This window comes from Pagrus major, chromosome 4 (genome assembly GCF_040436345.1).
Source record: "Pagrus major chromosome 4, Pma_NU_1.0".
In the NCBI taxonomy this organism is placed as follows: domain Eukaryota; kingdom Metazoa; phylum Chordata; class Actinopteri; order Spariformes; family Sparidae; genus Pagrus; species Pagrus major.
In genome coordinates, this window is record NC_133218.1 from 30093744 (window position 1) to 30115369 (window position 21626).

Sequence of the window (21626 nt, forward strand, 5' to 3'; positions counted from 1 at the left end):
ACAATCGATTTTCACGTCATGTTGCCACGGTAGCTACAAATGTTTTTAGGGTTTAAACCAAAGATCACGTGGCAGTGATGTCTATACTGTAGACTAATCAGGTCAATTCATCAAACAATCTTTCTTTCAGATCCTCCAACCTCTCTCCGTCTCCTTTCCATCATTATGTGTTTGACTTTCTCTTTTCCGTCCTCCTTGCTGTCTCTTTGCCCCATTTATGTCAGTGTAAAATAAAACTTTCCACTGGACTGCTCATCCAAGGGGCTTCACACATTTAATTTCACCTAAATGTCATCCACATACAGTGTCTGAGCTTCATCCAAGTATATAAAAATCCAATGCATTTTTTTCCCCACTTCTTATATAAACCAGGTGAAGCCATAGCAGAGCTGTGTTTTTGCCTATAAATACAGGCAGCTCAAATACAGCTGTGTGTTGTGATCCTCAGAGTTTGGTCCCCTAGATGTTGTGGAACATATTCGTTTTTTATATGATATTTAATGTTGACAACTTGACAGCAGCCAGATATTTGGTGATGCTGGATGATTGAATTTATGCCAGTGACAATCAGTCAGCTGGCTCCTTTTGCAGTAAATTGTCGCCGGGCTGTAAAACATGGAGCAGTTTTATTGGGAAGAAGGCAGCAGTGACGATCAATACCTTCATTTTCTCTTGTGACTGTAAACAATCAATTGAACTTTTGTAAGCATGTTGGGATCTGTCATGAATCAGTCACTTATCTTATTGTACTTGGTAAAGAGGTGGACAAACGCGATTATTGGGCCAGATACAGTTAGGATCGAGGCATCTCAACTGATCCTGTCACAATCTGTTTGTTCAGCGTGTTCACTGTATTTATTCATTCATTCATTCAGTGTGTGCTCCTTTCTGACTGTCAAGACTAAAACATATGTCTGTGTTGATGGAAATAAGTCGTTATGTGTGGGCTGTTACGATTAAAATGTTTGGCCTTTAGATTTCAATAATCTTAAGGTCTATTACCCGCTTAACATAAATCAGTACTTAGTCTTTGCTTATTGACAGTTCACTGGCAGTTTCTAATGATCTGTTCTGTGTGTGTGTGTGTGTGTGTGTGTGTGTGTGTTTGTTTGTGTGTGGCTGTGTGTGTGTACTTTTTACAGGCACTCTCAATGTGCTTCTGAGAGTGAGAAGCATCGCCTCTGTGGACTCGGTGGTGTGGACAAAGTCTGGTCATCAGGGCCCAGACTGGAAGAAAGCATTCTTTGACATCAGCCCCAGTGGACCCTTCCAGGTAATGGCTTCGTGATTTCTCTTCAAAAACGACAACAACACAGCTGTGAAGACAGTGCACTACTTGTACTTTTAAACCAGCAGTGTTCTTTTTAGGAGCATGCCTGTTGTTTTAGAAAAAACAAGTGTACAACAGAACAGAGTTGTAGCCTGAGAGCTTGTGTTTGTTACATGAACCGGTCATCTGCTGAGAACCACACGGAGTTGGCTCAACTTGCAAATCTTTTAAGGACCGGTTCGCTTTCCCCTGAGAGCCACTGTAGAGTTACATCATTCAGTCACTATATACGTCTCCAATTTCCCATCTTTGCTAGGAACAATTATTGTAGACTACATTAACTTTTTACAAGTGTTGCTCCTGGCTTTGCATACCTACATTGGCATCCAAACATCGCTGGTCATCGGACCACTGCTTCCATTTGGCGTCCATAATTGAAAGCTTTTCTTTCAGTGAGAAGTCAGATCAGCTAGATGAGAGCTAGGTTTTTAAAAATGGTGGTCATGAGTGATTTTAGTTGATTCTTGGTCACGATAACTCCGCCCACCGACCCAGGCGTAAACGTTTCTTTGTTCTGTGTTGGTGCCACTGTGGAACCAGTTTTCCTGGCCGAGAGCCAGTTCTTGGGATGTCGAAACACAAAGAACTGGTTCCAGAGTAGGCACTGGCTCCGAACAAGCACCTGAACCACCTTGGTTGAGTGCGCTGTATACTGTTTGCTTGATGTTGAAAGAACTTAACCTCCAAATTGAAATCAGCCTCCAGTGCTTACCTCTTGAGGGTCAATTCCACCACGTGCTGACGCCACTGTCAGTGCTGCTTTGGCTTTTGCTCGAAGAAAAAGGGGGGAAAAAATGGGTTTTCAATTTTTTATGTCCACTGTATTCCTATTTTTCCTGTCATCCCTCTCATCCCCGAGATATTTCCTCAACTTCAACCATTTCCTGGTACTGTGTCTTCCCCCAAGGGGACTGCCTCGACTACAGCCGAGATAGAACGGGGGGGATTTGTACTCTAGTGGCTGTGACGACTCAGCGGAATTCCACAAAGATTTGAGCTTGAAACTCGGCTTGGAGTTTGATTAATTTTTCACGGGAAATTATCCACAGTGACGTTTGAAGCTCCAAAGAACCAGAGAAAGTCATCAAATTTAGATTTGCTTTTGAGTCCCCTTGCCACCTCATACAGTGATGTCAGAGCTAACACATTTTAGCATCCTGTGTAATTAGCACCCCTGCCAGCACCTGAGCCACTGCAGCTAATCACAGTCTTAGAATGTAAGCAATGAGAGAGTTTGCCCACTGAAATCAATAGTATCACATTATTATTTATCAAGCCACACAAATTTGTGCGAATGGCAGTGCTAATGAAGGCAATGAAAAATGATATATACAAATTAACCCCAAGCTTTTACAAGGGAGACTGGGGTGCATTTATCATGGATTAAATAAATGTGGGTACGGCATTTTGACATTTCAGTACTGAGGGAAGTATTGATAAATGACTTCCTTTGAGTGAACATTCAGCTCATTTTCTGCTGAATGTCAGCAGCGGGCCTATCCACACAGAAACCAGAGGATTACTCGCTTCATCAAGAATGTGCTGATTTCAGGGTGCAGAACAAGGTTTCACACCAATTTCGAAAGATCCAAGTAGTATGCATATGTAGCTACCTGCTATCATGAGAAAGAAAATTACAGATAATAAAGTTACAGTGCGGTAGCAGTGATGCGATACACCAAAGTGGTATGAATGCAAATACTGACTTTGATAAAATGAATCTGATGTTAGCCAAATGTGACCAGTCCAAGTTAAATGCACTTTTGATTTAATTATAAATGTGTCCTCTTGCCTGTAGTGCTACTTATTCTTCTAGATTGTTTTGCTGTGAGTTGCAGAGGTTTGGAGATATCAGATGTAGAGATGTCTGCCTTCTCTTGAATATAATGGAACTAGCTGGCACACGGTGTTCAAAGTGTTACAATTCGTGCAGGAGACTGTTGGTCCCAAAAGCGAAAACCAAAGCAGGTGAAAGGTTTAAAGGATTTTATTGAAAAGCTCTGCAAGTAGATGGAGTAGAGGCTGGGGCGTGGCTGGCCGCCAACTTAGCTGGGGATCCGTGAGGTGGCTTGGCTGGTGGTTGTGGTGGTGGCTCAGGTGAGCGTGTGGCAAGGAGGAGGGATCCGTGAGGTGGCTTGGCTGGTGGCTGAGGAGAGAGAGGCTTGGCATCTGAGTGGCGGAGGCGCTGGAGCTCGTGGTGGCAGGCTCTAGGAGCGATGAAGAGAGGAACAGGTTAGTCTCAGAAGTACCACAAGGCAAATCACAGAAGGTAGCTAGAGGGAACTCGAAAAGTAAGAGCCATGAATACTACTACGTCGAGAGTTTAACGATCTGGCAGCCAGGGAAGAGAACGCCAGGCCTTTTGAGCTGGCACTGATGTGGAGATGAGCTGCAGGTGAGTGAGCCGCAGGAGCTCCCGCCAGGCAAGCACTCCATGCCCAGCCACTGCAGGAGACTCAGACACAGACACACAGCCGCAAATATACAGAAAATCTGGAGTCCATGAACATGACACAAAGTGCCAAAAACATACATGTGAACACCTCAAAAGGGATGTCCCTTTCCAGAAGCCACGTCCTGGTTACTCAAGCTAATCCACAGACCTTGTTGTGAGCAGTTTCAGGTAGTAACTATTTTCTTTTCGTATTACCATGCACAAGGAAACCTTCATCTACTCATGGATAAGAGGCTGGCTAACTGCTGCCCATACCTTCCACTAGCTGCAGAGCTAACTAAGCTGACTCGCTAACAGCAGCTAAAATTAGAAGCAGTTGGCAGTACTACAAGGGTTCCCCTTGTCACGTATGATTGGCTACAAGGATACTAACTGACTAATGCCAGTCCCCTCAAATTATGTCAAACTTGATCATTAACTAATGTGAACTCTTTCTCATGACCAAGCGCAAATTAAGCTCAAGGGGTGCAGCCTTCCCTAGTTTGAGCTGCACAATATTGTTTTTTTTTCCCCCCTTGTTTAAGTTCAGCAGAAGTTCAAAGTTTTAGTTTACTGTCCACATTCAGTCAGGAGTGGAAGAAAATGGACTGGGAGCCATAACAGAGGAAGCGGCTGTGTTTGAGGACTGTCTGTTGACACGTCATTGAAGTCCCTTTGGCTTTTTGGCAGCTGCGCTTGCAGTCAGCTCTCCCCTGTTGGGATGTGGCCGAGTAAACTAGATGACTCAGACCTCCTTTCTGACTGGACATGATCCTTCCTCTCTCACTCATTTTCCCCAGCCTTTTTCCTCTCTTTTCTTTTTCTCTCTATTTGTGTGTGCGCGTGTGTGCATATGTGTGTGTGTGTACATCAGTAAGTTTACAACCCTGCACAGAGAAAAGAAAAAAGTGAGGGGAAAAAAATGATGATTGTTTTGTTTTGCGTGCCTCGATCCTCTTGTGTGTGTTTCTCCATCTCTTTCTGCTTCTGTTTTTGTTTCTCTGTCTGTCTGCTTATCTTTCTCTCTGGCCCTGTTGTGGGACAGGCGGACCGGTTGGGTCGATCCTTGCCCTGGTCTGCTTCACACCTCCCTGTCTCAGGGCTGATGACTAATGGCTCTAAAATCAACACACTCAGGAAAGAGAGTCTTCAAGTAACCGACTGTTCATAGACTCGCTCTCTTTCCATATATCGGCGCAATCTTTACACACACACACACATGCAAACACATATTTTGGTGCATAAACACTATGTAAGATGCAGACACATGCACACATACAAACTCTTTTTTTTAAACACACACACACCGGTCTCCTATCCCCTGCAGCAATTAGCTATGACAGGTCAATTAACAGGCTTATTTATGAGCAGGGGATGCCTGCTAGTTGTGTTGTAATGATTCCAGATACTCGCCGTACGTGCACGGGGGAAATTGAATCCATGATGAATGCGGGCTGAAGGTCTTAGCTAGGGGCTGCATTTGCTCTTCATTAACTATGCCTCTGCAACACCATGTTTCTTTCACCATTAAAGGGAAAATTAAGTCCGAAACAGTGGGCACACTGTGTGTTTTAGGGCTCCTCTGTGATGTTGGACAGTGTGGACATTATCGTATTTGCATGCTAACGAGTCTCTTAGACAAAGTTTTAGCATGCTGCACAGACACACACACTCACACACATTCACACACACACACACACACACACACACACACACACACACACACACACATATTCAGTATACAGTTCAATCCATTTGTTCTCCCACACGTGGCTACCGTTACTTGGTGTCACAGGTTCTGGCACATCACAAATTCCAGGTCAACTTGGTACAACTTATACATTTTCCACTGGTTAATTTTAACCAATAACTAATATTGCTAGTACATCAAGAGATTGGACATTATTCTGACATGATGCACGATCAACAGTGCATACATTTTGGAAAGGAACATGCCATGAAAAAACAAAACAACTACATACTGTACAAAGTCACATCCTACCAACACCTCCCCCTAAATATGAAAAAAATCTGATTATGAGGAATATGATTCTGTTTCATCAGCTGACTTATTGATGTTTAAATCTGCAGAGTGTGGGATCAAAGTAAATAACTTAGACTGTTCTATATCATACACTTCAAAAGCGAAAACAAACGTTCCGGCGCTTGAAAAATAATTTGAGGTTTCTTCATGTGACACACCTGTAACTGTGTCTAATAATGTCATGACACAGATGGAAACACATACACACACACACACACACACACACACACACACACACACACACACACACGCACATAAAGAGGTTACCAGGGGAGGCAGACACCAGCAAGGAGAACCATGTCCTAGGCAGCTTAATTGGTCCAGACACCATAACCTGCTGGTAATGGATAGGAATTATACAGTCAAGAAGACGACAGCAAGGAGAGCTGTGTGTGTGCATTTGTGAGCAAAGTAGTAAGTGCATAAGAGACACAGAAAGAGGATGTGTGCGTGACAGTTAGTGAGACATGTGGATGTGTGTTTGTCGTCATCAATAAGGCACTTAATGCGTCTTAAATATTCATCCCCCCCATTTGTATTGTGACTCAGGTGAAGGTAGGTGAGGCAGGATGGATGATTGAGGAAGGATGCCTGCGAGAGAGGGGTCGTCTCCTTGGCAACTGAAGGTTGCCACGCACTTAACTATTTTTCCTTCACTCTTTCTTCCCTGTGTGGTCCCTCTCATGTGAACATGCATGTTTTGTACCGTGTCCTCTGCACTGTTTGTCTAGTGTATGTGTCCTTCATCAAGTATCTCCAGGAAATCTGTCCAGTACAGTAATGGAGTGATTCTCGATCATATTTCATTGAGTTGCTTGAATCGTATACGCCAGAAATGGTATTCTCCCACATAATGATACAGAAGTATGGCCTATAGAGATAATCAAATGCATTTTATTGTTGTAGTCTTTAGGCCTGTTTATCTGCAGCTAATATTACGGCAGAAGTCCCAGAGGGCTCAGTCCACGAGTCCAGAGGATGGACATTTTGTTACAGCCTGTGTTTTGTTTCCAGTCCATGAGCTCTACTTCTTCTACCCTGTTTATAGGCACGCAGGATGCAACCTAAACCACTTACTTCTGGGCGAAACCACACTTCGTGAAGCCTAGTTAAACCTGTTGGTGGAAACACAATTTTCTTTTAATTCAATGTTTCACTTTTTTGCTACATCTGAAAAATTCACCTCAAATTCACTTGACTTCAGAAAATTAGGGAAACACAGCTATTGATAACATTATACTATCTTTGACTACATTTGCTAAGCTAGTTTAATAGACTAGGTATTCTACGTGCTGTCTCACAGTCATGGCTTACTGGGACACCGAATGGAACTGAGACACTGCTAACAACATCACCAGTGCTTTTCCTGCTGTGACAAGTCAAAATATTGTCTGTGAAAAAGATCTATAGCTGTGAAATCTGCTGCAGTCTGGTTGGAAGTAAAACCTGTATGGTCTTGTAAAGATGACATGATATTGAAAACCACTCATGGTTGTGCACAAATCGCAGTATTAAGTGAACTGGAGGTTCAGAAGTTCAACAGAAACATGCACTTTGCACACATAACTCAGATTTTTTCCACCTACACGCTCCATACACCTAAACCACCAACCTAAACCTGTATGATCCAATAACAGAAATATAAGCTACCTACCTGTCACAGCTGTTGGTGTCCAAACTTGAGAGTTAAAGCAAAAAGAATGTCATCTTAATAAATGCTGTTTTGTTTAGTCACTTACATTCAGGTTGCATCCATGATCTATATGAATATTTATTGTTTTGTCGTGTAATTGAAAACAGGACTTTTCTAACCTTTACAAAACTTGGTCACGGGTATTTCATTCCTCGGTTTGCTCTCTCAGTTTAACACACTCTCTCTTTCTAACACACACATACACACAAAAGCACAAAACCTGCTGCCGTGTAACAAATAGAGTTGGTAAATAATGTAGAAAGCATGCCGCCTTGATCCCAGCGCCAGCCAGAGGAGGCGAGCCGATAAACATACTTTGTTACCCCCTTCTCTCACTTTTCCTCCTTTCTTACTTTCTGTTATGCATCGAGCTCCCAGAGGGCCTGATGAAATAAGATAAGAAGGGTGAAGCTCATCTCTCTCACCTCCATACATGTCTGTCTCTCCTGAGCTTTCTCCCTCAGCCCGTCCTCCCTGCACTGTCTTTCAGCTCTCATCGCCGCCTCTCGTGCCTCCCCCCCCTGTTGCTGCTGTTCCTCCAGCTGCCCTGTCTTCTCCCATTCTCTGGCTGTCTCTCATTCTCCCTCTCTATCTCGCTCTGTCTCTCGGGAGTGCTGGTTTCCTTACAATCAATAATAATGATTGAGCTGTCTGCTGTTGACAATGGGAATTACCTGACACAATTGCTGTTGTTGTGATCTGCTGTTTAGCTTCTTTTCTACGAGTTGAAATTGTAAAGAATGGCTCTATTAAGTGCGTTTTGCCAATTACTATGGCTCGCTGCATCTGAAACTCCAGATAGTGATGTTTATGAAGGAGGAGATGACTGCTGGCTGCTGGGAGGCGAAGGATTGAGTAAACCATTGCTGTGTTTTTTACAAGTAAGTGATGTAAGGCTTTGGCAGCCTTTGGTAGTTAAACTATATTTGAACATTGTTGATTCTCACCGCTTATTTACATACATTCAGAATCAATAGAGACATAATATACTATATATATTGTTGTTTAGCACTACTGTTAAGAAGTTACTGGTTACATTACAGGATTACTACCATATTAAAAGTAACATTGTTACATTACGACATTAACTAATGAGCTTCTTAGAGTACATTTGTGTTACTAAAAATGAAAACCCTCTCGACATTCCTTGTGCATGTTGCTGCTTAAACTGTTCAGTGGCTGCACTTCTTCCTTTAAATGTGTTGGCTCTGCCGACTTTGACTAGTATATTCTAGGACCCATAATTTGTAACTCTGCAGGCTAATAATAACAGACGCAGTATCCCCTTCACAGCTCTTTGTAACATCTTTTATGTTTGATTGCAAACCATTAAACTGAGTGGGCAGGGACGCATAAAGCCTAATAAGTTGATACAAAATGTAATTTTTATGCAGTTCAACTACAATAGTAAAGGTTTCATTACATGAACTATGTGACAAGACAAGAAAACACGGCTCCAATAGCCTGCACTACGTCATGTTTCAACAGGCATCTCATGAACCAGAGGCTGCCCTCTCGGCTCCGGTCATCTCGCTAGCTGAGTCACACCTGCGCACTGAACCAACATAACCGCACTAACACATTCTCAGGTAGCTGCGTACTGCCTGACAGGAAGTAGGAGAGATTTTCTTTGCTTTTTGACAGAACAAAGGTAACAGGGAAATACAGTAACATATTACTTATTCAAGGAACAGAGCAAAATAAAAGATTGCTTGAATTGCAAAACCTGCGTGCTGCGTTGCTCATTACAACAAAAGTAATCTGAGTACTGCACACGACACTTCAGCTCTGAATTGATCTGGCCTCCAATACACATTGAAATCTCTGTTTCAAAGAAGTATAGGTAAGAGACGTCTCTCTCCCTTTTTTCTCTAGTTTGCCTTAACATTAATTCTGGGAAATATGACACTGAGTGGAGGACATAATGTTGATTTACATTTGTGATAAACAATTGTCATTCAGCAGTAGCTGACACATGCATATATGGAGGATAAGGGTCATGTGATCTATACACAGTTGTGTGATGGACAGAAGATGTATTGCTTATGTACATTTCAATGTGAACAGTCTGCTGGGAAGAATATACTTAAATGTTCGTTCAGCAGGCAGTATGCAGTATACTGATTGACTACACACTACAAACTACTACGAACACAGCCCACGTCTGCTTACCGCTAGTCTTATTCTTTTTTGTCTTTATAAGTGCATTGCTACATTTGTCTCCACATTGCCGCTACCGACCGTCGATCAGCACAATAGTCAAAGGAAACCAAAGGCAGGATGTGTACCACACCACCAGGACAAACTAAATAGAGACCACCTGGTGAAATCATTGTTTCATGGCCCTGCTAGCAGTCAATAGCTCCACATGGTATCTTTAATCTTTGGTAGTCACAGTTCAGAGGAAGTTTGCCGCTGCAGTGCCACACACATCACTTCGAAATCATAGAATTTTGCAGAATTATACAATAACCAAACAAAGTTAAGCCAGTAGTCATTGAGTCAGTGTTGCTGTTCCATGAAGTTAGGGGACTGGTGAGAGAAAGATAAAGTATACATGGGCTTAGCTTCAAAAAACACCAGATCCTACACTTCCTCGTGTGACTTGCTTGTGTGGCTTTTCCTTTCCTTTCCTTTCTCTTTCAAATTCTATACTCTCTGCTTATACCACAGGATTTCTAATAAAAATGTGAGCCATCATTAATCTTATGACGTCAACAGGATTAAATGTCAGTGAAATTATATTAATTTCCCTTCGGAAAGGCTTGTTTATCAATGGAGGCCAATGTCCATACCGGGTTCAATCAAGGTTGGAAGGAGGGCTGATCCAGGCCAGGTGACACACGACCTTTCTAGATTGTCTTCTTGCATTGTTTCAAACTATTTTACTGTGTTTTTATGAATTGGCCTCTCCCTCGATGTGATCGTATAGGGTGCCACTCCTTTATGTCTAAACAGCAGTTTTCAGTGTCAGCCACTTTTAAATGCCCTGGAGCTGAATACTCCAGACATTGTTGAGTACAGTAGTGGCTGACTGTGACTGTTGTTTTGCAATTTAAAGCTGATTCTTTTGTCTCTATAGTTGAAATACCCATTAACCTAAACTCCAGAGAAAAAAAAACAGAAATAACCTTGTCGTGTTAATTATCTATCATCTCAAATGTCCCCTTTGAACAACATTCACATGATTTTCTAATTCAGTTGAATTCCCAGAGAGTTGCTGTTTGAACTAAACGTTATTTTGCTCCACAGAGTGCGGGCGCGGCTGCACATCGAGCCTCGTTTCATTTCTGCCTAATGTTGAGAGTCCATGTCCGTGGAGAACACAAACTTTCTAGTCCTGCGCACAGCTCGCTGACTGCACACACCGAAGGCCTTTGAGGTGCTGCCACTCGTCTCTGCATTTCCCCTCTCTTTGTGCTCCGTCCAACAAAAGTAATGATGTCTTTGAGAGCGGCCTCTCTTCCTGCCTTTCTGAAAGAGCTGTAGCCCAGCCGATGGCTCGCATTAATACAAGGCTTTTATTGTAAACAGTGCTAGAGCCAACCGATAAGCAGGCATTAGAATTTAAATTGTTTACTGCCTGCTGGCCATGGTTACCGCATGCAGCCTGCGTATATTCAGGTGGTAAATTCATGAAATACGAGCTGCCACTGTATGAGCTTCTCTGCTTTTGAGTGGGCTCGTCGCATCTTTAGGGAAAGCTAAGTATTTTTGTCTCAGCTGCCCATACATATTGAACAAAAATGTCTCCACCATTACATTGTAGATCAGTATATCTGTAGCAATTACTTACTGTTTTTATCGTCCAATAAAACCACCATCTGTCTCACTTTTGCGAGCTTGCCAATCAACGTTCCTGTGTAAAATCTGATATGATCAGAGTGAATTGGCTTTGAAGCCGTTTGTTCATTGAGACCGATTTATAAATCAGAAATGACATGTGCACATAAAATCAATGGGAGAAAAAAAAGAGGTAAGTTGTTGTAGTACATTATTTGTGTCCCCATTCGCTCCTCTGTGGATTACCCGGAGGCCATCTGTGTTCCTCGCAGTGTTTGGTACCTGGGGGGCTTGTTGGAAACCAGGCCAACCCACATTCGTGTGCCTCACACTGCAGCGACTCTCTTCTGTACTGGTATTTCAGTCTCTCTCTCTCTCTCTCTCTCTCTCTCTCTCTCTCTCTCTCTCTCACACACACACACACACACACACACACACACACACACACACACACACACACACACACACACACGCTCGCTCTCTCTCTCACGGCTGTGTCCCCTCTGGTATGTGGACAGCACATCAATGGGAACATTAAAGGTTACAAGGCTCGACAAAACGACACATTCGCAACTCCAACCTGACACTTTATTGTACAGCCTTTGATCTTGCAGTCACACACACACACACACACACACACACACACACACACACAGGCTTCCTCATATGACAAAAAATGGAAATGAAGAGAATTCTACTCATAATTGTTTCAAGAAGAGATTTTTGTAGTCCACCTTTCCAAAACAGTGAGATGTTTCCTGAGCGTTTGGTAAATGTCATTGTTAAATATCAGACGCATTAGATATAACGTCAGCCTTTTATGGCCCATGACCCCATTTTTAGGTCCCACAATCTCAAGACCCTTAGCACTGAGGGAGTTGTCCAAGTTTCCACGTGAATCTTTGGTATTGTATTTTTAAGTGCACAGAAAAAATGAAATAGTGCGAGAGGAGTGCAATTTTTAACTGGCAATAGACAACATTTTTTGTTTCACTTATCATGATGAAATAATTGTTGATTGCAGAGCGTAATGCCTATAGCATAAGCCTCGCTTTCACTATGTAACTTCGTCTGCCAGCAGGTACAAGACGTCCCCGGAGTATAAATAATACAGTCCCATTTTTTCTCTGAACATTTTCTTCTACTCCCCTCTCCACCCTGATGCCAGATCCTGCTGTAGTTACTTGTAGAGCCTGACCAATGTGCAGTTTCTTGGGCCGATGCCAATACCAATATTAGGGAGTCAAAAATTCCAATATCGATTTATCGGCCGATAATCACATTTTTTGCAGTGATCCCTCACATGTTGTTATCGAACACTTTGAAATGACATCTGTGAACTGTAATGACATCATTTTCTTCACTGTGTTCTCTAAAACCAAGAAGTTTTCAAATCAGCTGATATCGACAGCATACAGATATGTATCTGTGATAGGCAAATATCGTCTGATAATAGCGGCCAACATATATCAGTCAGGCTCTAGTTACTTGTTCAAACAAAGCAAAACTTAAACTTGGTTATTAAGCCGTATAAAATTTCACTTCATCTCTTCAGTGAATCTGCTACTTCTTCTTTCTCTCTGGAAAGTTGGAAAACAAATGCAGTGTGTCCTTTTGTTGCTGGCAGTCGCTACTCACACGAAACCGGAAAGGCATCCGTACTTTGTGACAATAACAATGGCACTTAAAGCAACATCATGTCACTTTTTCTTTTCTTACCTCAAAATAACAGCTTCGACATCATTTTGCTGTTACAGTGTCTTGTAATAGGGTGAATGGTGTCTCCGTCTCAGCCACTCCGCCCCCCATCACTTGTTTCTGTTCTACTATGTAACTTCAGTGCGAGAGTAGGATCACAGCAATACATACATGCAAACTTCATGATACAAGTTGTCTTTTTTCCACTTAAATCCAAAATATCAGACCTGAAAATGTTCCATGACTGTATATCCAACAACCTTGCCACTCCCAAGGTTGAGAAACTCTCAGATACACTTCACCTCAGCACAGTGCCCAGCGGTGATGTTTAAGTGTGGTTGACTGTTGGCACTGGCAACTCACACTTCAGCTTCATCTGTCAGCACTGGACATAGAGTGAAAGGGCACGGGCCTGTTACTTTTCTTTTCCAGAGCCTCTTCAGAAAAATAAACACATAAAGTCATTATTTTGCCATCCTGTGTTACATAGCAGGATATTGCATTGCTTTGTACTGTTTGATATCTTTGAGGAAATTATTATGCTCTGCCTGATTGCGTTGTTATTTAGCTTAAAGGAGATGCTTATTTGTGCTGTGGTTGTGTGTCTAAATGTGTCAAGGCCAGTGTTAGTCTCGGGGTTTCCTTTCCGCCAATTATTATTCTCATCTTCTCTAATTATACAACAATCTGCTGTCTTTGCTCTGACTTGTTTAATTCACAAGTGTTTGCAGGTGTACAGAGGCAGGCGTGCACGGCTCTGTGTAGGTGTGTACTGTACGTTGCATGTGTGTATGTTGCTGCCTGCAGAAGGGGTCCTGAAGCGCGCTTGGCTGGTTTTATGAGCGACATAAATTCACAAGAAAGTACATAAATAAAGCAAAAATGTTAACCACAGGCACGCAGTGAAGAAACAGCATCGTAGCGTTTATAAATGAGATGACCACGGACTTTTGACCAATTAGCCTCTTCCCTCTACTACGCCTGAATTTCCCTCACAGCTACCCTCTGCCAAGTAAATCAAATAATCCTTTTGCACAAATGAGCCGACCAGCTAAACCCATCCAGCCGGTGCTGCTGCACTTCTTTTCCTTTCTCCCTCCACACCGCCCAGTCACTTTCAAGGTTCCTCTAATTATTTTATTTATTCATTCAAAGGAGATTTCTCGTTCAGGGACTAAATTAGAAAGCAAGTGGGAAAGAGGTGGTGCTGCTCTTGTGTTTCCCTCCCCTTCATGAATGTAATTGAATGGGTTCTATTTTCCGAGAGGAGGACGGCGTGAGACACACACAGCAACACAAGGGGCTATAGCGTCGAGGCGGAGGCCACACAGGCTTCAGTTAACTTCGTCTAATTGAACTGAGGAAAAAAATGTTTTTCTCTGGGTGAGAGACAAATATATATCAATTTCCGCTGTCTTTCTATATTCACCCTTATCTTGGCTCTTCACGATTACTCTGCAGAGGTGAACGGCCGAAACGACTCCACATGCACGCGGCCATGATGATCCTTGTCTGTGGCAATGAATAGGTTATTGGTATCTGCCCCATGAATTTCAGTTTGATACTTCAAACTGACACTGCTGTTACAGCACAACACTCGCAGATTAAAACACAGGTAATGGAGTGTCCCAGCAGTGAGAGATGGTAACCGTGGTGTGTGTACTCCACCATTTCATTTACTCGCAACATACAGTATATGGGGTCGTGTCAGGCTTTCCTCCTTGGTGAGTCAGGACTGGGTTAATTGAACCCATAGCTTGATGTATTTACACATAAAGTGATGGCAGTTCTGTTCTACCTCTTTACTGGGTTAAATAGTCTGTTAATATAGCAGATTGGTGTTAACAGATGGAGTTTAAAGTGGGGTCAGTCATGCATATTTGCCACCCCGTGCATGCACCTGCTTGCATACGCCTGTGCACGTATGTTTACAGGGGTGATATACGGGCAGCTTTTTCAGTCAAACACACAGTTATACCTTATGTTTTAAATAACCTGAGGGTTACATGCCTGGCTCAAGGGCTAGCTGGCAGATTTAGTGCACGAGCCCATGCACATGACACACACATCTGTCGAAACCACTTTACAGATAAATGAGTCATTGTGATTGAAAACCCCTCAGACATGATTACACAGAAAGCCATTTGGTTATCATATTTCAAATTAAACATTTCCAAGTGTGCAGTTATAGCCAATAACTGCAGCCATGAGACCTGGTTTTGAGCAACAAAGTTTCCTTGTTTATTTGCTTTTTTCCACCACATATTCCAGCTAGAATACGCTTGGTTTTTTGATTAACTCGGCGCCTTGGCACGGCACAGTAATTAGGCTGTCAGTCAAAACCAGATGGCTGGTGGCTAAAATTGGGAAGTCGCCTGGAAAGTTTTCAGATGAGTCTCCTGTTTAGCTCTGTTGTTATGAGTCCACCGATGATTATGGGTTAAAGGAGGCATAATATGTTCATTTTTAGGTTCATCATTTCATTTTAGGTTACTACCATAAAAGGGTTTACATCCTTTAATGTTAAAAAACAAACAAACATCAGTTTTCTCATATTGCCCCCTTGCTCTGATTGGTCAGCTACAACAACAGAGCAGCTGTGCCAAACTAGCCTTTAGGCTAAGTCACAGAATTAAAGGTGGAACTACTGACGAGGCGTTTCAGGTGGAGTGTTTTCTGTGGGAGAGAGAGAGGAGCTCCCGTTGGTTCGGACTTTGACTTTTTTGCTTTCAAGAACCTCCAAGGACAAGAACCCATATAAACCTCTGAAGGAAAGGAAAAAAGTGAATAAGCATAACAGGTCTCCTTTAAGAACCTTTAATAATGAAGGATATTACTACCTGGATATTGCTATCTGTGCTGTTTGATTAATGCTTCAGCACATTGTCATATTAAAATGCAGTGCATTTTAATGAATTCATTTTAGTCTGAGATCTGATCCAGTTTTTAAGGGTGATTCATATTAGTCAAATCTGTTCTAGCTAGGCACTGGCCTTGTTTTTGACTCACCAGATACATACTTTATCACATGTACTTACCCAGCATCCATCCATCCCTTTGTTTCGCCCCTAAACAGATCGTGTTCGAAGGAATTCGGGGCCCGAGTTTCGAGGGGGATATTGCCATCGACGACGTCTTCATCACCATCGGGAAGTGCAAGCAGGAGAACACTGTAGCCAGCGCAGGTAAGACAGGTAAGATTTTTTGAGAGAAACATCAAACACGCATCTGTGATTAACCGCTTCCTCCCTCACTGTCTGTGCGTGCAGGTGCATTCAGGGGAGCTGAAATAAGGAAGCCGGTAGACTCTTCAAAGTCTAAACTGTTTTGATGTTTTTTTTAATTTTATTTGCAGCAGACATGCAAATAAAGCACTTGCTTGGAAGCTGAAACAGCTGAATTGACACATTAATCTGAACTGAACTGGTTTTAACTGCAAAGAAACGAATGAAGGGGCAGCAGAGAGGGGAATTAATGTCGAAAAAGAGACAAAACTACACATCTTTATTATTTGGGAGGTGTGGGAATAGGGTGTGGAGGGAAAAGGTTTGTCAGCGTGGGGCTGTGCGGAGACAAAGGGATGCCGCAGGGCATAGAGGTGATTTGGAAGACTCATCATCACTTGCGGACCTTCCTCTGCCTCTGTCGTTTTATTTACCTCGCATTCGCCTCTGTCTTTTCATCCTCTAAGTTTCCACACCACACCCCCCGCTGCCTCCCCCACTCCCCCAGCTTCATTATATCCTGTCTCTTCACCTTTTACCTTCTGTTCTCTATTAGCCATCTACCCTTTATTATCTCTATACCTCTGCACACTGCTCTTCATCTTTAAAAGCTTCTGTTATTTACCCTTTAGAGAGAAGAGAGAAGGGGGGGTGCAGGGTGTAATGATAAGGATTTCGAGAAAAACAGCATTAGATGAAGGCGTATTTCTGTGCATTGAGGGATCCAGCAGCGACAAGACATCAGTCCACCAGAAGAGTTGTTTTTACTCCATAAACTGACCGCAGTGTCTCTACAGCACTCACGCTGACATGCAAGATGTGTCAAACCAATCCGTCTGCCCTGAGATACAATAGCAGAATATACTATTTTGCTTCTTGTAAATAGTCTTTGTGGCGGTCCACTTTACCTCAAGGGTGAACCACAGAGAAAAACAAGTGAGTTGCAAGGAATGAGTGCATGTCCAATGTAAGCGTGTTGAGAGAGACTCAAACAGCCTAAAGGGCCGGGGTGCGGAGAAGAGACAAAGAGGAAGAGAAAAGGTCAAAAACAGAGTGACCGAAAGAATGTGATTGTGTCTGAATGTGTGTGTGTGTGTGTGTGTGTGAGAGAGAGAGAGAGAGAGGGAAAGAGAGAGAGAGAGAGGGAAAGAAACGGAGAGAGAACCAAAAAGAAGAAAGAGAATATGAAACTACAACCTGCCAGCAGTTTAGCTACCGTAAGAGCTGAACTCTGCCAGCCAAGATCTGCATACTCACACACACACACATACAAACACGCACACGCACAGGTGCATAAACACTTAATTCTCATAACAGCTTTCACTGCAGACATGCACAACAACAGTGAGTTGGCATCGTTCTCTTATACCGGTAGCATACTGCCATAGCTGTGAGGTAGAAAGAGGACACTCTGAGATTGTTAAACTGAATAAGAATCAATCACATGAGTTATTAATATGATAGAATACACAACCGTTGTTCAGCCAATTAGTTTGACTTCATGTTACTTTGGCGTTTGGACTCACTTTGACTCTAATGTCCTCTTACCATTTTGTGTGTAACATAGGTTACGTTCTGTTTTAAACTTGAGTGCATCTAGTTTAAGTCTAGTCACGTCATCACAAATCACAATTTTTGCCTCAAATGGCTTTACCATCTGTATAGCATATGGCACTGTCTATTTTTTGAACCTCAGTTCCCAAAAAAATACCTTTTAATGGAGGAAAAAAGGAGCAAAAGGGAAGGGACCCTCCTCCAGGACAATGGGTGTGGTGTGTATTGACGTTAAGTACGTTAAGTGAGATTTACTGCAGCAACATGTGGTGAGAATCTACATAGTATTGTTCACTTTTTATAGCTTGGACCAAAGAAAAAATTGCAGCCACAGCAACATGGCAAAAAATTAGAGTGAATTATTAACATCCCGCTTTTACCTCCTCAAAACCCCCAGTGTGTGATGTGTGTGTATGTGTGCAATGTCGCACATATGTGCATGTACAGACACGGGCGGATAGAGTGAATAATGGATGGAGGTGTAAACAGGAAGAGGAAAGCCCCTGAGCTCTCCGAGTGTGAGCGTGTGCATGTGTGTCCTGCAGGTTCTGAGCAGGCAGAGACATACAGTGTAGACAGATGGGTAATTATCAGGCAGCCGACTGACGAGTCTTTGCGACTGTAAGAAACACAAATGCATCTGTCTAGAGTACAGATTTAGCCACTGTGGAGTTGGCGAGGTAACATGAGGATTAAACTCAAATTATGTTTGCCAGGTATGAAGCAAACACAAAGAATACGACTTAGAGGAAAATGCAGAAAGGTTCTAACATACAACCGATTACGCTTAATGCAGGATGCACAGGATATTATACAACACAGAACAAGTCTTAAAGGAGATGTGTTATGCTCATTTTCAGGTTCATCATTGTATTTTGTGTTACCACTTATAGAATAGATTTACAAAAAACATGCTCAATAAATACATCAGTTTTCTTATACTGTCTCTTTTCTTAGCTCCTGTCTCTTTAAAGCCCCCCTTCTGAATACCCAGTCGGTTCTGATTGGTCAGCTCGCCCGACCCAAGACCGCTAACAACAACAGAGCAACTTTTGCTAAATCAATTCTTGCGTGCCAAACTCGTCACTAGAAATAAATTATCCAAATGTGTGACATGGTGACATAGTGTGATGTCACAAAGTCATTGAATTAAAGGCGAGACTACCGGCAAGGTGTTTCAGGAGCAGTGTTTTCTGTGGGAGGGAGTAGCTTCTGTCGGTGCAGACACTGACCTTTTTAACTTTCAAGATCTTTTACCAGCACATAAACTTAAATAAAACACTAAAGGAAAGAAAAAAACATTAAAGGTCCCCTTTAATAAAACCATTTATATACTTGTTTGAGTCCAAAGGGGCCAGATGCACACAACTCTGTGTAGATTCACAGCTTTTCATTACATTTATAAAGCATACGCCTGGTTCTGGTTTATAAATCTCAATCGTCATTGAACTGGGTGCACAAGCCTAATTTCCACTCAATAAATGGACGTAGAAATGTCCTTAACCATCTGTTTGTATATCAATACTTGTGTCCACACCACTTCAGTAGTCCCGTCGATTAAAAGAACAGCAAAGAAGAAGTGCAATTTCCCCCACTGCGTTGCATCAACGAGGTCCTCCAGCACCATCAGAGCAGCTGTCACAGCGGGAACCACTACACGCCGCTGTGACTATTTATAGCCACCACTAGCACCACCACCACCGCCACTAATTCATCATTCATCAGTTCATGTACCTGTAAACCATCACCATATTTCAGTCATCATTATTAAATGTCAGAGGGATGATCATGATTAATTGATACAGCTCAGTGAAAATCACAAAACTGTTATTTACTCTAACCTTAGGTCTCTTAGCTAAGATTCACCCACAGCTATCAGAAACACCTTGTCTGCAGTACATGCACATTCTCACCGCACATTACGGCGTACTCATAATCTTATTTATTGATTATAGATTACCACCACTGGCTAGAAAACAATAATCGTACAGGCTTAGACGGATACATAGAAGGACAAATAGGTTAGAAACAGACACATAAGGTGAAATAGCGCCTCTGAGTGCAGAAGGGGCTTGGTGGTGGTGGTGGTGGTGGTGGTGGTGGTGGTGGGGTGGTGGAATGTTTCCGACCCAGAGTACACTTCTCCAATGAGACCTTGCTGCTGCTCCCTGCATCGCTCAGGAGGTGGAGGGAGAGGGAGGGCAGACTGGCAGCATCACCCAGCTGATACATCACACCTGTGCAACACACACATACACACTCACAGAGGCATACATCTCATGTGCTTTCACCCGCAATTGTTTTGAGCGGGGACCTACTAAATATATAGGCACACACACACGCACAGGGATGCGCATAATCTCACAAATACACACACGTTACGACTGTAGTGTATGCATTCTCACACGCACACACATTTACTTCAGGTTAACTATGGGCACACACGGGGACTGTTATCCTACGGTCCTCCACAAATGAAAGATGATTGCCTCTGACATGTTTGGCGCAACTCTGCCTGCATTAATCACAGGACACCTGCTCCGTTGTGTGTGTTAAGAGAGGAGGTGGTGGAAGGCGGCTCGTCGCTTAGGCCACTGTTTTGCATTTTACTGTATTTTATCTTCCCCGTTGAAGGAGCATCTTCTTCAGTATTTCTTTATTGCTCTTTTATCACATATCATAGATCCATTGCATCATTTTCTGAGAACTTACCAAACAGGTGAAACAGTAATACAGATATAGAACAAAATAAATAAACCTGTAATGTGCCGATAGCACTGTGTAATCATAGTTATAGGCACTCATGGATATTCATAATGCTTTATAACAATAAACATTACTCATTATGACACCATTGCCTATAATGCATCATACGCATATGTGTTATAGTGTGCCAATAGTTATAAGCAAGCATAAATATTCAGAATGCTTCATAACAATGACCATAACACATCATAAAGCATTTTATAATGACTTATAAGGCCACTTACTATTTTTGCGAGGATCAAAGTGTATACAATTCTCAATGTTTTAATCATTTTATAACACATTATAATCACTATTTTAATGTGATTAGAAGTTAGAAGTTGACCATTGGGTGCTTTCAGTTAGGTAATGAAATCCTTGTATAATAGGCAAATATAATACATTACAAACTGGTTATTAGTCACTATATGTGGTCATTGTTTGCTTTAAGTAAAATGAAAAAAAAAAAATAGAATGTTTTGTAAAATCAGACTAAAACTGTGGTTATTGTTATATTTGTTATTGTGACACAGGCTTCATAAAAAGATAACATGTCGGCCCTCAGGCCTTCTTCAACATTAAGACATACTGAAATACAGACAGTGGTGTTGTATAGGCCACACCCTGGTAACACTCAGATAATCATCCTCCCACACTGGGGTGGGAACAAACAATCATGAAGCCTACACAGATAGCCTTCAAGCCTTCATGGATAATGCTACCTTGTGTTTTTTGAAGATTTAAACCGTTCCACACTGGAGAATATTGAGTTTCTCTAAACAAAGCTGCTGGTGAAGAAATAAGATTTTTATATGGTTTTAGTGAATGCCCACCTATGTTTTCACTTCCAGATAATTTGTCTGAATCATCTGTTTGACAATGAAGTTTTATTCAATCAATTCACTCATGTTGGTTACCTGCCCATTAACCTGGTAGATAAAGTGTTATCTATAGCTACAGGGGCTGTAATAGAGGAGTATGAGGGCAGGTTTTTTTTTACTAGTATCAGCACAATGAATCAGGTGTGGAGGCTCAGCTGTATGTGAGTGGATTAAAATGCTATACTATCACATATATGGAACACACATTGTACTCCATATGCCCATAGTAATCCATTATCT

General features: G+C 42.2%; 1 protein-coding gene across 1 annotated transcript in view; it reads left to right on the forward strand.

Annotated features, from left to right (window-relative positions):
- Nucleotides 1-21626, forward strand: part of mdga1 (MAM domain containing glycosylphosphatidylinositol anchor 1) — a 179956-nt gene that overhangs the window by 156262 nt on the left and 2068 nt on the right. The window contains exons 15-16 of the mRNA XM_073464950.1: nt 1143-1273; nt 16059-16176. Coding sequence (XP_073321051.1) covers nt 1143-1273; nt 16059-16176 — 249 coding nt within the window. The remainder of the gene's footprint in view (nt 1-1142; nt 1274-16058; nt 16177-21626) is intronic.